This window comes from Pithys albifrons, chromosome 13 (assembly GCF_047495875.1).
Source record: "Pithys albifrons albifrons isolate INPA30051 chromosome 13, PitAlb_v1, whole genome shotgun sequence".
Taxonomy (NCBI): Eukaryota; Metazoa; Chordata; class Aves; order Passeriformes; family Thamnophilidae; genus Pithys; species Pithys albifrons.
This window is the reverse complement of record NC_092470.1, coordinates 17992709-18006779: the sequence shown is the minus strand read 5'-3', so window position 1 is coordinate 18006779 and position 14071 is coordinate 17992709. Positions and strand designations below refer to the sequence as shown.

The 14071-nt window shown below is 43.2% G+C and overlaps 1 protein-coding gene across 4 annotated transcripts in view; it reads left to right on the top strand.

Annotated features, from left to right (window-relative positions):
* IGF1R (insulin like growth factor 1 receptor) overlaps positions 1–14071 on the top strand; it is a 173350-nt gene that overhangs the window by 30183 nt on the left and 129096 nt on the right. For all 4 annotated transcript variants that reach the window (XM_071568891.1, XM_071568889.1, XM_071568890.1 and 1 more), the window contains exon 2: positions 1749–2294. In XM_071568891.1, the coding sequence (XP_071424992.1) occupies positions 1749–2294 (546 nt within the window). The remainder of the gene's footprint in view (positions 1–1748; positions 2295–14071) is intronic.

Below are 14071 nucleotides of genomic sequence, written 5' to 3'. Positions count from 1 at the left end.
TGTAGTCAGGGTGTACTCAGATGGGGCTTTCCTGTCTCAGTGGTCTCGATGACCAAGTGTTACTGTTGGTACATTAGATTTGATATTTGGGGTTTTTTTGAAAGGTCTAGGGAATGAACTGTCTTGCACATGGTTGCTTCAGTGCAGCAAGTCACATTTAATAGCCTCTGCTTTCAGCTTGAATCTTTTCAGAGGGAAGATTAGGTAATAGTTTGTGTAGAAACATCTGTTTCCTAACAAAGATCTCGCCCTATTTTATTTTTTTGTGTTGTCCCTCTAACCAGAAAGTCCTTTAGTCTTTTTAAAGTCTTAGAAGTCTTTAAGTCCTTGTTGGGTATTAGAGTTGCTGTGGTTTTAGCTTGCTCATGTTCTGGAACCTTTGTTAGCTTAAGTTATTAGCCTTAGATAAGTGTTGTGGGATAGAAGGGCTGCTTTCTATTGTCAGCGCAATTTCTGAATCTCTGGACAATTTGTTTGGGTTAGAATTTAAGTTTTTTGGCTCCACTGCTTGTTTAGACCTTTTCTTTGTCTGAGGAAAAGATGTTGTTAAAATAATTAAGCCTAGCATGCATTAAAAGAGAACCTTTCCACAAAATTGAATTGCTTGGGGTTTATTTAAGTTTTGGGTTGCTTAAATAAATTGGTGTTTTGCTTTGTTTGCTTACAAGCAACTTAGTATCTATTATGGGGAATCTTTTTTCCATGTTTTCTGTAGGAGACTGGCTCTAAGGGTTTTGAAGAACAACAGCTCTCTGCACTCTGTAGTTCTTTGCTTTACCTCAAGGTGCATTTTATGTGTCTAATTATTACATTTTTAGTACACACTTCTTCCAGCCCCTTTAACATTGTTGTTGTGACATGTGTCTAATATGAAAAGACCTAATATATAGATTTATTAGGAAAGAGTTCTTTTGATCATCATTTTCTTGAGAGTTCATTGAGTTAATTCTGCTGTTTTCAAGGGGAAATTCCTCACTGTGGTGCTATGTGTTCTTGTAAATAAATTTATCCTGTGTTTCTTAGAACTCGAGAAACTTTTTTATATGTTGGTGCCAAAATTAGTGAACTTGGTTTACTGGAACATGCAAACAGGAATTCAGTGCATTGCTACAAGTCCAAGCACTTTGTTTTCTTCGCAGTGCAGGAAGTGCTGACCAGCTTTCCATGCAGTTAGTATTGTTGCTGATCTATTGCAGGACTTGTATTCCAGGAATTGAGGCTCGTTTGGCTCATGATCCTGGGAAGAAAGAGTGATTTGAGGATTATCTGGGAAGTGTCCCATTTATGTACATGTCTCTAAGGGTGTGGGGAGTAAATTAGTCACGGAATGATCAGTGAACCCCATTCTCTGTTACCTGGTTTGTGTGAAGTGCTGTGGCTGAGGCCCTGCTCTGGTCACACGTGCCACGGTCTGACGTGGAGTGGAGTGTGGAGATGCATTTGGTTTATCTTTGTTCCTCAGTGCAGCTCTTGCCAGCAGCAGCAATAAAACATTCCTCTGTGTGCTGCAGAACACAGAGGGAGCTGCCATCCCTGTGCTGCTTCTGGTAGTGCTTACAGAGATGGGTTAAATGGAAGGACTGTTCACTCAAGGTGTACATCAAGCACTCATTTTCTATTTTAACACTGCAACCTAATTAAGAAGTTAGAAATTTTCCAGGCATCAGAACATCCTGCTTGTGTTCCAGTTTCAAGAGGCTCAGAAATGCCTTATTTACTAACTTGCCTTTCCCCTTTTGCCTCTGCAGTTTGCGGGCCAAACGTCGACATTCGCAATGACATCCACGAGCTGAAGCGCCTGGAGAACTGTACGGTGATCGAGGGCTTCCTGCAGATCCTGCTCATCTCCAAGGCAGAGGATTACCGCAGCTTCCGCTTCCCCAAGCTCACCGTCATCACCGACTATCTGCTGCTCTTCCGTGTGGCGGGCCTGGAAAGCCTCAGTGACCTGTTCCCCAACCTCACAGTCATTCGTGGGAGGAACCTCTTCTACAACTATGCCTTGGTTATCTTTGAAATGACAAATCTCAAAGAGATTGGGCTGCACAACCTGAGGAACATCACCCGCGGGGCCATCCGGATCGAGAAGAACTCAGACCTGTGTTACCTCTCCACCGTGGACTGGTCTCTCATCCTCGATGCAGTGTCCAATAACTACATCGTTGGGAATAAACCTCCAAAGGAATGTGGGGACTTGTGTCCAGGGACGATGGAAGAGAAGCCCTTGTGTGAGAAGACCTCCATTAACAATGAGTACAACTATCGCTGCTGGACCACCAACCACTGCCAGAAAAGTAAGAGCTGAGTAGATACCTTGTTTTTGTCACCTCTTCCTGAAGTAAAGGTTTAATTTTGTGGTTTTATTTTGCGTTCTTTAGCAACCGAAACTTTTATTCTGGTTGTGTAAAGTTAGTGTGTTACCAAGTTACCACACACAGAGATTCCTCCCCAACCAGTAAAGGCTCATCTAACTTGATTTAGAAACAAACAAACAAATCAACCACTGTAAAGCAAAACAAACTCCAGCAAAGCTCTATGAATCACTTCCCCATGGAAAAGATGGAAAGTGTCAGTACAGAACTAAAGGTATTATAGCAAAGCTGGAGGCAGTTTTAGCTCCCTTGGGAACTCTGAGGAGGTGGCCATGTAGTGCCACCCCTCCTCTGTGTGCCAGAGCCATTGCTGCACTGGAGCTGTTGGTGGAACTTACTCTGACTGTTCTTTGCTTCCCTTGGCTTGCACCTTCTGAAATTGCTGTCATGGTAAATTTGGTATGTAAGGACTCGTTTACTCCCATCAGTTCTTACAGTACATCCCACAGAGTCCAAGGGTCAGTGACCATCCTGGCTCCTGGTGAAATCATCCTTGCCTGTTCTGTACTTGTCTGGCAGGAGGGGGTTTCTGCCATTCTGATAGCAAGTGTTAGCAAAAACAAAACCTGATCTTGCTTTTTAAAAACAGAGTAAAGAGGCACATGGTTTACTCAGGTAACATGGTTACATGACAGAGTTTTTGAGTTCCTCCTTAACTTCAGGAAAGCTGAGCCCTGAAGTATCAGCAGGCCTTAATTACAAGCAGTGTCACTGGGAGAGACAGTGCTTAAATTCCACATGCCATCTTGACCAAAGCTGCCATAATGATGGGAAACACCACGGTGGGAGAGAAAATGGGACCAACAGAATTCAGGTTACCTTCGTTTGGGGATGTTGTTTTTGTCCTAAAGTGGCCCATCAGTTGCTTGTGAAGCCCTCCTGTTCAATTAGAACTGCAATTAGAGTGGCTCGTAGGGCAGTTTCAGTCAACACATGCCAAAAATACCTCTGCAAAAAGGCATTTGGAGTATGTGCTTTTATCAATAGTTACAGGAAATAGAGTTTGTTTTTTAAACAAAGGGAAGAAACCCCCCCTCAGCCTGTTACTGGGAGACTTTGTGCCTTGTCCAAGGTGAGGGAGTGTTGCTGGGAGTCGTTAGGCTTCCGTTGGCCAAATTTATGTCTTCATTAACAGACTGTAACTCTGTTGTGTGCAGAGGGTGACCAAGGTGATTCCTGTGCAACCTCATTGCCTTCAGTGGTTTGAATGGGTGTAATGAAAGAGTATTTAATGAGATATAATGACTTACTTGCTTTCTGTTGTGTGCTCTGGCTTTTTGTAGTAGACAAAAGTAATGTGCAAAAAACCTTTTTTGGCTTCTAGGGGAATGTTAAAATAATTTGGATCCAAAATGCACATGAGAAGAAATCGGTTTAAATAAAATGAGGTCATAGTTACTGTGATAGCAAGACTTTGAAGGCAGGAGTGTAGATAACATGGATTTTTTTCTCTATATGCTTTCATCTCCTTTCCTGGGAGATTGGGAAGAAGAAAACAAGTATTGGAAAAGAGCTGTGAAAGGCTTGTTAAGAGCAGTACACTGTGGAAAAAACAAGTAGGTTTAGAGTATCTTAGGATGCAGAGTCGATAAAGAAATGATCAAGTTCTAATCAATAAAAAGAGTGAGAAAGTTGGACCTGTTTTAATGTTTGTTGTGATAGGTCGCTGACTTTAAGAAGACTTTAAATTTGCCAGCCAGTCATCTAAAAAAGAAAACAACCCCAAAGTACTCCTGTTCAGAGGGCAAACAAGGGAGGTATGAATGTGCAGTTGTTCCAAGGGAAGCTTTTTGTCTCTCCTGTTGGATGGCTTGGGTGCCTTGGCAATGAACTCCTGATCTGGAGAGGACTCTTGCAGTACAAAATCACACGAGACATGAAAGAGAACAGAAGCAAAGACTTGTCAGTTACCGAGTGTTTCAATCTGCATTTTCCTACCCGTGGAGATATGACACCTCTGTTATTTTCCAGGGAATATTTTTCTAGTGTAGTATCTAATTTAACCCTGACATTCTCCTTGTGCGTCACACTAATGTTAAGCTGAAAATGCTGTCTGTCACTCAGGGTTCCTTTATGCCTTTTTATTTTTCTTTGCTCTGGCTCTGTGGAGGAGTGTGTATTAAATCTCTCTTGTCCTTGTTTAGGTTTTATGCTGAAAGATCTGAAGCTGGTGGGTAAATGTTGTGTGGGAACACTTGGTACTTTAAGTAGCCTCCCTTCTCATTAATTTTGCTGTTGAGTGGAAGTTGTTTTTTCCCTTCTTTTTCTTGCCTACAAACAAAGGAAGAAGCTTGTGCTTCCTTGAGTATAACTTGTGCAAGAACAATGTTGATGGTGGAGGGAGGAGGGAGGGAAGGATATGCTGTGTTTGACTTAGAATAGTCCATGGACATTTGTATGGATAGCAAGCTAGAAAGAAACTGTAACTTAATTTTTTTTTATTATTATTTTTAAGGCTCAGCATAAAGCGTCAGCAGCTTCCCTGCCAGTTTGGTTGCCCTGGTTTCTGTGTAGTGTACATTCCTTTACCTTCGAGTGCCCCAAGGCAGCAGCAATACTAGTTTGCTCTCTTTGGAGCTGAAGCATGTTGTGTTGGGCTTGGCATGCTCTCATCTCTCTGACTTGCACCTACTTTTATTTTGGTGTATAAAATACCAGCTGTACCTCCCTTGAGTTGCAGGTCCACGTAGAAGAATCCTTCAAGATAAAAGGACGGGACTGAAGCTGTTTGCAGCAGCAGCAGCACTTTGGGGCACAGGTAGAGATGGAAAAGACAAAAACTGAGCATCCAGACATACAAAGAAGATTATGGCCTTTTGTATTTTTCTTTTTTTCTGGCAGTTGGGATGGCTGGAAAGGTTTCTGGAAGCTGCCTGCATCTTGCTCAGTGATTGGTGTGAGAACCACAGAAACTGTTCTTGCTGTAACCCCTTGCAAGAATTGTGTCTGACACATTTGCTTTGCCTATCCAATGGTCTACTGTAAAGAAAACTTTGGTTGTTTTCTGTATTCCTCTTGCTGGTGACTAAGTTTTGAGGTCTGTTCCCTTAGTCACTAGACCTTTCCAAGCCTGCAGAAACCAACTGTAAATTACACCCTTGAAAGGCTGCCTGGAAGTTCATGGTCCCTTGTCTACCATAACCCTTGTGCTGTTTTTCAAGCAAGTCCAGCCAACACTTCCTAAGATACTTTTGGGATTGCTGGGGCCATAAGATCTGAACTGGACAAACTCTTGATTTGGGAAGGTAATAGCAAAACTAGCAACTGGCTGTATATTTGATATATGGGCTATGGGTTCCTTTTTGCTTGTTTCTTTCTTTCTTTTAGACTTCATCCTAATTATCTGCCCCCTATCCCCCAGTTAAGTTGGAGGTGCTGTCTGTCAAGTATTAGCCAAAACCCTTCCTTTCATACTCAGAGAAAGAGGAGGGATCTGGTTCTGGGGGAGACAGATTGTTAATGTCTGTGAGGAAAGGGAGTGGTGGTTCAGCTGCTGCTTCTGTGTGAGAGGAGGAGAGCACAGTCTGGGTCCTCCCCTTGTGAGAGGGCACATTATAGCTCCCTTATTTCCCAAAGGGGATGGAATAGCCATGCTTCCCATAAAAGCAACAACAGCGAGTAACTGAAGGGCTTGAGGGAGCTTTAAGATTATTTGCCACTGGCATTAAAAAAAGGAGGTGTAGATTGGCCTCGTGGAGAGAACATGGACTAGGGCTGTGAGCATTGAGCCCTTGGTTCAGAACACAGGATTCTGACATGGGAAACAATCGCTCCCATAGACCCTGCCTACGGTACAACAGGAGAAAACTCTCAGCATCCCAGCGTGTGAAACTGAGGACCATGGAAAAGGCATGTGAGGATTTGGAGGCTGATGAAGAAGCAGATGGCAGCTGAGCACAAAATGTTTTTAATGAAAATGTATCCTTATTCCCTTTTGAATTGGTTTGACAATGGCCCGAAAAGATGCGGTGTATGAGGAGCAGGAGGGAGGCAATGACAGTGAGTGGGAAGAGGGGTCCATATGTGCCTTCCACTAAAATGTTTAAACATATGGAGACAGTAACATGATGTATTCTCACAAATATTCGGAATCTGCTCCTGTTTGTTTACACGGAGCTCAGAAGATAATGCAGTTGAGTGGTATCGTTTGACATGGCTCCATTGACTTGTGCAGAGCTCGCAGCGTGTGCCAGCTGGGAATCTGCTCCTGTTGATTCAGCAGAGTAGTGCTGAAAACCATGTGCTGGACTTTTTTTCCCCCTTCTCTCAATCTTGTTTTCCCCTCTCTGAGGAGTATTCACTGTATTCTCCTGTCCTTTAGAAACAGTGAACATACAAGAACTATGTAGATGGAGGAGAGGGGAAGAAGTTGGACCTCAGAGATATCAAATCAAATTACTCTTTATTTTGCTCTAAATTACATTTGCATGCTTTTTTTTTCTGTTTGCTACTTTCATTAAGCTTCTTATCTGCTTGTTTTTTTTCTTAAACCCTGAAATACAGTATCATCAGAGGACAACATGCTTTAAGTTTTATTCTTTCCTAAGCAAATAGCATGTGGTACAATATTAACTGAAGCTGGTCTGTGTGACACCCATCCTACCTTTGCTGGCTTAAAAAAAAAAGTATCATAAAAACTTGGCCATATTTTAAAATGGGCAGGTTGTTTGTGGCCTGTAATTGGTTGGTATACAAACTCTCCAGCAAATAAACATCTGAAAGGAATAAACAGACAAAAAAATAAGAATTGTAAAAGGCACAGTTGGTGTCACCGAGTTAGAAGAATCTGGAGCATGTTAAAAAAAATTTTGTCAGTGTTTTCCTTCTGAATGAAGTTTTTTGCTGACTTTTGCTCCCCTCCTGAGAAGTTTGCTCTCCAGCCAGAGGTTTCCCAGAATTTTTATTATGGCTGTGAGAGCATATTTAATTAGTAAGCTGGAATGGCCACAGAGCAGTTTAGGCCAATGTGCAGTTAATTACTGCAGCAGTGGTTTATATTCTGAGAAAAGGGCTAAAATTAAACAAATATATACTTGCCACTTTTCTTTGTTCTGTTGTGAAATGCCACAACCTGGGAAGAATGTCTTGAATCTTGCAGTCTGCACTAGCCACTGAAAACTAAGTGCTGATGTTAAATACCCATCTTGGCTTCCTAGTTTCTTTTGGCATAAAGATTTGTAGAGGACTGTTTGTTTTGAGAGGTCTTTAAATTTGGGAGTTTTATTTTCCAGTATTAAAAGACGATTCAGTGAACTTGGTCTACCACTGACACTTCGCTACATGCTTGGAAAAACAAAAGCCCAACCAACAAACTTTTAAAAATACCTTAAAAAAGTTTAGAACTTTTCCCCACATTTTGTAATAAAGAATTAAAAAAGGTTTGAATTGTTCTTTAGGGTTTTTGAAAATATCTTGTGTCTTTCCTGCTCACATGTACACACACTTTCATCTTAAGAACAGGTTGTATTTTATGCTTTGTCCTTGTCAGTCCAGGACTGTGTTTCAGTGAGGATTTCTAAGATGTTGTTTATTTATTTCAAACTTAAAGAAATAAAAAATTACTTTAAAACCTCTGTAACATCCTAAAGATACTTTCAGAGGTATTATGTGTTAGTGATGGTTTAGAAATGTGGTAATCTGGTGCTGGCTGAAGTTGGAAACAGAAGACTTTTGGTTTTACTTACAACACTTTCCTGTTCTTTGTGACTTGCTTTTGTCCCAGGGCTGAGGGTAATGCCTTCTTTAGAGAATTTTTAGGTTTATCTTCCTGTGCAGCAGTGACACGTTAAATCTGTGCAATTAAATACACATCTAAACTTGGACCAGATCTTTGATTAATGTGCTTAATGTGAATTTCCAGGCCTCACTGATACATATTAGACACGTTTGTTAATAGCATTGACAATTGTATTGGATAGTTAATTAGATGTAATGTAAGGCTTTAATTTTATGATGAATTTGCAAAACAACAGGGAGCTGGGAATAGCTAGCAGTGTTATAGGGAAAATGTCAGGGAAATGTCAAGTGTAAAACCAGCAGAAAGCTGTGTTTTTGCTGTGTTCCTGCAAATGTCGCAGGGACAAGGCAAACTAAGCCTGGCTTAGAGTTTTCTGCAGTTCTCTGTGGCTCTTACCCATGCACAGGGTCTGGCTTGCAGTGAGTTTCTGCTTTTCCTGGATGTTTCTGTTTGGACAGGTGATGCTTGTATGGATGTCAAATGAGGGGTGAGCTTGAGCTGCAGTCCTTGTGTCTTGGTGGGGGCCCTAAAATGATCTGTCCTCCAGCCAGCTGTCCATTATCATGGAATGTATAGAAATACATCTCTTGTGATGACTGATCTGCAGTTGAATTTGGCTGAGATAGGCTGAGGGAGGTTTGGAGGTGGGTGTGTGAGCCAAGCCCCTGAACCTGCAGTTCACAGGAAGAAAAGGTAAAACTTTGGTTCAATCCTGGCTAGGAATCATGTTCTCTAAAATTTTTGAGTAGGAAGAACTATTTTTTTCCTCTGTTTGCTTCCCCAAACACACGTGAATATGTAGGAATGAATTGTCCTTAAGCACTTTCATAAACTGTTTTTATGTGGCAAACAAGTTTTTCAGTGTTTGAGTCGTGAAACAGCCTTTGTTTAGCCTTCCTTCCCACTAATAGTGGGATTTCCTTCTCAAGTCTGTTTATGGCTCAGAGAATTAACTTCTAATAAAAAGATGCTCGGATAATAATACATTAATACAGATTGTTGAGTTGCCTTTTTCTTCTGAGGTGAACTCAGCCTGGCTCAGTTGTCATCTGCCTCTTCCTCCCCCTCCCCGGTGAAGTTTGCAGTGTTTGGAATGGAATGTGCATGTGCTCCCAGCCCAGCGCTAAAAATGAGTTACCAAGGGGTGGGTTTGCCCACCATAAAGTGGGGAGGCTCTGACGTGCCCAGAGCCTGGGATTGTGGAGCTGGAAACCATGTGCCATTCTCTCTGGGTTATTTGGTTTCTTCTTTCTTGCTGGGCAAAGTGAACGTGTGGGTACCTGCCCCAAGCACAGTTCTCTGTGCCCCAGCTAATTATTATTAAGTGCATTTGTGTAGCCCTGGACAGTGTGGGCGAGAATGAGTTCAGCACATGATGTGAGGATCCTGCTTGGAAAGGCTGGACCGGTGTTTTTTGGAATTTGGTCACTGATTTGTGTATTCAGAGGGATTCCAGAGATGACTCAAAGCTCTCCTTGTTTCTGGTTAAAGTTCAGCTTATGCTCTGAGGTGTATCAAACTTCTCCTGATGTGTTTTTTCCTGTTTGCAGCACACTGGGTCAATGGGCACTCAGCTGCTCCCTCCTTCAGGAATGGGGATCCAAAGCTGTCCAGACTGATCCCAATGGACTGGAGCTGGACCAAGGGTTGGACTTGATGATCTCGGAGGTCTTTTCCAACCCAATCAATTCTATGATTCTCCTCCCAGCGCGCTCATTGTCCCCCCATTAATGGCTTCTGTAACTTTCTACTCAATTGGTGCATCTGTGTGTCTTGATTTGGGTTTTTCCCCCCCCCAGTTGATGTGTGAGGGATATGGATGGATGATTAAAGGCTATAGTTTTGGGAAATGATGCCATTTAGGAAGCATGTTTGAAGTGTTGAGTGCACTGAGCAAGTCTTTTATATCAACACAGGCCTTGGGAGGAGGAGATGTTTTTCTATGTATAGAAACTTCCCGTATAGGATAGCAAGGAGAGGTTGCAGGGGGGTTGCCTGTCTCTTTAAGTGGGTTTATAATTGGCTAGGAATTTTTGTCAGCTTAGTCACTGCAGCATTCAGCGGATGAGGGAAAAAAACCACAGGCCCCAACCGTTAGTGCCGTGGATAGGCTCTGTCATCCCAAAGGAATGCGTGTGAACAAAACACTTTGTGCGGTGCAACCGTTGGCCTAAACAGTATTGCATTCTTAGAGCAGCTCTGAGTCACATGGAGCAGATGGATTGTTTCACTGAAATGGGAGTTATGTATCACCCAGCAGTGAGCTCTGAGCGTGGTTCCGATAGGGCACGATAGGAGAGGGTGATGAAGGAGTGGAAAGGGGAAAAAAACCCCAAATCAGCTCCTTGTTCGGTGGTTGAAGTAGTTTCTGTGGCATTAAAAAGGTAGGAAAGTGTTCCACTTTGTTGATTACTGGCCTGGAAGTTTCTCTCTAGGTTTCAAACAAGTGAGGTCTTAATTCTGAGGCACTTTTTTTCACACTACCCAAGTTAATGCAGAGACTCCTGTTCTGGGGGGCACAAGGCGGGGAGGAAAACCCCAGACTAAACCCCAAACCTGTTGGCTCTTCTCTCAATGAAATGAGCTGCTTCGATCTTCTTCCCCACCCTGCCAGCCCTCTGCCCTGAAATCTTCCTTCAAGCCATTCTCTCCAGAGCCCATGCATGAGTGAGGAGCAGCTCTGGCTCTCGGGGTGCCTCTCTTTGCCTTTTTCTCTTCCCTTTGAGGCATCTGATAGGAGCATTTCCAGTCTCCATCCTTCAGAGCGTGCAGGGGAGGAGCTGTGACTTCTGGCTAAACTAATTCAGAGCTGTCAGGCAGGGTGCTTTTTACTTTTTCCCCCTTCCTGTTTTGAGGGAATCCTCTTTCAGGAGTGCTGAGAATTTAGTGGCAGACCCAGAGCACAATTGGTCGCTGCTGGCACTGCTGTCACTTGGCAGCCTGGCACTGGTGGGAGTGCAGCAGGTTTGGAGGTCTTAATCTGGTTATCACCAAGGCAGGTGTTTTGGAATTACTGCCTCCCCATGTAGGATTAATTGAATGCTAAATCATTACGGCACAAAGGGGAAGCGTTGACTGAATTCCCTTCCATCTCTGGAGCTTTCCTGGGGAAGGCAGCGCGTGAATAGGAGCTCTCTGTTAGGGAAGATGCTTTGCTTTCTAAGTGCCTGGTGAAGGGTATTTGGCAGGAGCAGAATTGACTGGTCCACGTGAAGCGCTGCTTGCAGAACCGAAATTGCAGTGAGTCACTGTCTGCTCTGTCTTTTGTGATCTGAGAGTCTGGGATAAAATACTGCAGTGGGTGTTAGAGATAAAACCAGTATGCAAATCCTTAATTCAGAGATGAGGCTTTCTTCCTCTTCTGCTCGCTGCAGTTGTTTGTCGGTGTGCATCCATTTCTCTTTTGGAGAAAAGAAATTAAAATAATCAGTAATACCTTGCACCAGGAGATGATGAGAGTGGTGGCAGGGAAAACAAATACTGCTTCCAGCAAACCTGCTGTAGAGAGATTTTTATATTCAAGGGCTGCTTTAGAATCAAGTAGTTTACAGGAGGATATAAGTAATTGGAATTTATCTTAGAGATGAAAAAAATCAGTCTTCCCAGGCAAAAAATGTATTCTTTTCTACCCTTAGGGTGCTTATTTGAATGGGTAGAATTGTCTGCACCTGGCAGATGATCTGTTTGGGGGAAGCGAAGTAGAAGTGTGAGAGGACATTTTAGGAGAGGGGAATGCAGTGGAAATCTTGCAGCATGGCAATGCCAGGTGACAGGGCAGGCCACTGAGGGCTGTGCTGATCACAGGTCTCAGCCTCCAGCTTCTTTCCTGGTCTATAAGGAACATTTTGCTCTGTGAACTGACACTGCTGTTTTAATCACAGCACTGTTGTAGTTGTACTCAGATCTGTGTGCTGTACCTGCCCTGTGCGGTTCATGCGCTGGATTTTGGATACAGTGTCCATGTGCTTTCAGCTGAGACAAATTCAACATCATGCATGTAGTAGTACCTGCAAACCTCAAGCTGTGAAGCTTTCTCACTCCTCTTGTCTCCTTACTAAATATTTATTGGAATGGTAGCCGGGCTGGCATGAGGGAGGAGGAGGAAATGCTGTTCCCCATCCCGGGCTCACCCATGGCCATAAATGGTGCAGAGCTCCGTGCGGATCCTCCACGCGACGCGCGTTGTTTACATTAAGTGTGCTGTAATGGGATTGCTTCAATGAAATTGCATAGCAAGAAGCAAAAACATTTGTTTTTCTGTGTGTGCTGAGTGGGCTGCATGATCTGACCTGCATGCAAGGGTGCTGTCTGGACAAAGAATGCCATGAGCAAGTGGACAGCTATTTTGCAATGTTATCCTACTCATTCTTCTAGTATCCAGGAGACACTGGAATTGGTGCGAATAACTGTGCCATGCCTGGTTAAACACAATGCCCTAAAGCAGGAGTTAAAAAAAAAACCCTAAAAGGATGACATCCCCACCCCAAATCTTACAGTAAAGGAAAAGGGGTTTCTTCCCAGTTTGTGTTCCCACCAACAGTAGGAAGTGTAGCATCACTTGCCTGGGTCTTCCTTTTCAGACCCTGCTGTCCTCCCCTCCAATACGCATTTGGGAATCTGGAAGCCTTTTCTTTGCCTGCCTGGCCCTTTCTCCTGTTCTCTGCTGCAGCAGCAACACAGAAATGATGTGCCTGTCCGGTTCATTCTGCTGCTGCTTGGTAAACTAATGAGCAGAGGCACTGCAGCTGCCAGGAGGAATTCCTTTCCAGCAGTTTTGCGAGGAAAGTCAGCAGGATTAGGGCCTGGTTCAAACTTGATTGTTCAGCATATCTGCTATGCAAACCATTTGGGTGAGGGAGAGAGTAACCAGAGTGGCAACCAACTTTGCTTGAGGCACAAACGAACTGTGGGAACAAGGAGGAGACTGTCTTGTCTTTATAAACCAGAGTGCTGCTTAGAGCATTTTGGTGTGCTTGACTTCAGACATACATGTATATGTATTTTTTTCCTCTCTGGAACAACACCCCAAGTTAGTGTCTGTCCTGGCTTAGAGGAAACAATTATTTCAAAAGCCTGTCTTAATAACTCTTTTAATCGCCTTGTGAGCTGCTCTGATGTTTTGCTGTTTGGATGTGCCTGCTTGTGCCAGATCGTGCACTGGATCTCACAGTTCTGGAGCACCTACTTAGTTATCTCTCTAGGCAGGGAGCATTGGGGCACCTCCCAGGTATTTAAAAATAGAAATAAACATCTCATGCTCGCTCTTCCTTCCTTGATTAAATTTACAGGGTTTGAGTTGGGCTTGTTTTGGTTTGTGTGGGTGAGTGGGTGTGACTTGTGGATGAAAAATTAATTGTGAGAGAGCTGGAGTCAAAGGGGTGTATTTGTACAGTAGTTTGGAAGCTGTGGGGTCTTTTGGCATTTTGCTTTCTGGAGTCAGTTTACATGAGGGTTCTGCTTTCTGTGCTTTCAACTTTATTTGGGGTTTTTTTGGTCCCAGTGTCTATCTAGTGAAATGCTGCTGCCATGGGAGGCTGCAGTCCCAGCAGTGAGGGCATCTCTGGGTGCCTTGGGCCGTTGCCATGAAGTATTTGCAGTATCTCAGAGAGACCTTGAACTGTGTTACCTGGAGTTGCAGGTACAGAAAGCAGATTTTGTCATGGCACTGTTGGAAGGAGAGTCTGGAAGCAGGAACTTTCTAGGATATGATTGTTGAAGTGTAGTGACTGCCTCCCAACAGAGGAAGAGTCTCCAGATGGGATTAAAGTAATGTGTTCTTGAGTAAAATTAGGTAAAGGAGGTATTCAGCTCTTTTTTAATTTTCTTGTTAAGTGCTTTGTTGTGCTAGTAATTTTTTGCCATTCTTGTGAAGCAGGTGTGGTTTAACCTACCTAAATGCTGCAGTAATAAACACTTAGTGTTGTATGTAATACACGGAAAATAAGATTAGCAGAAATAATAA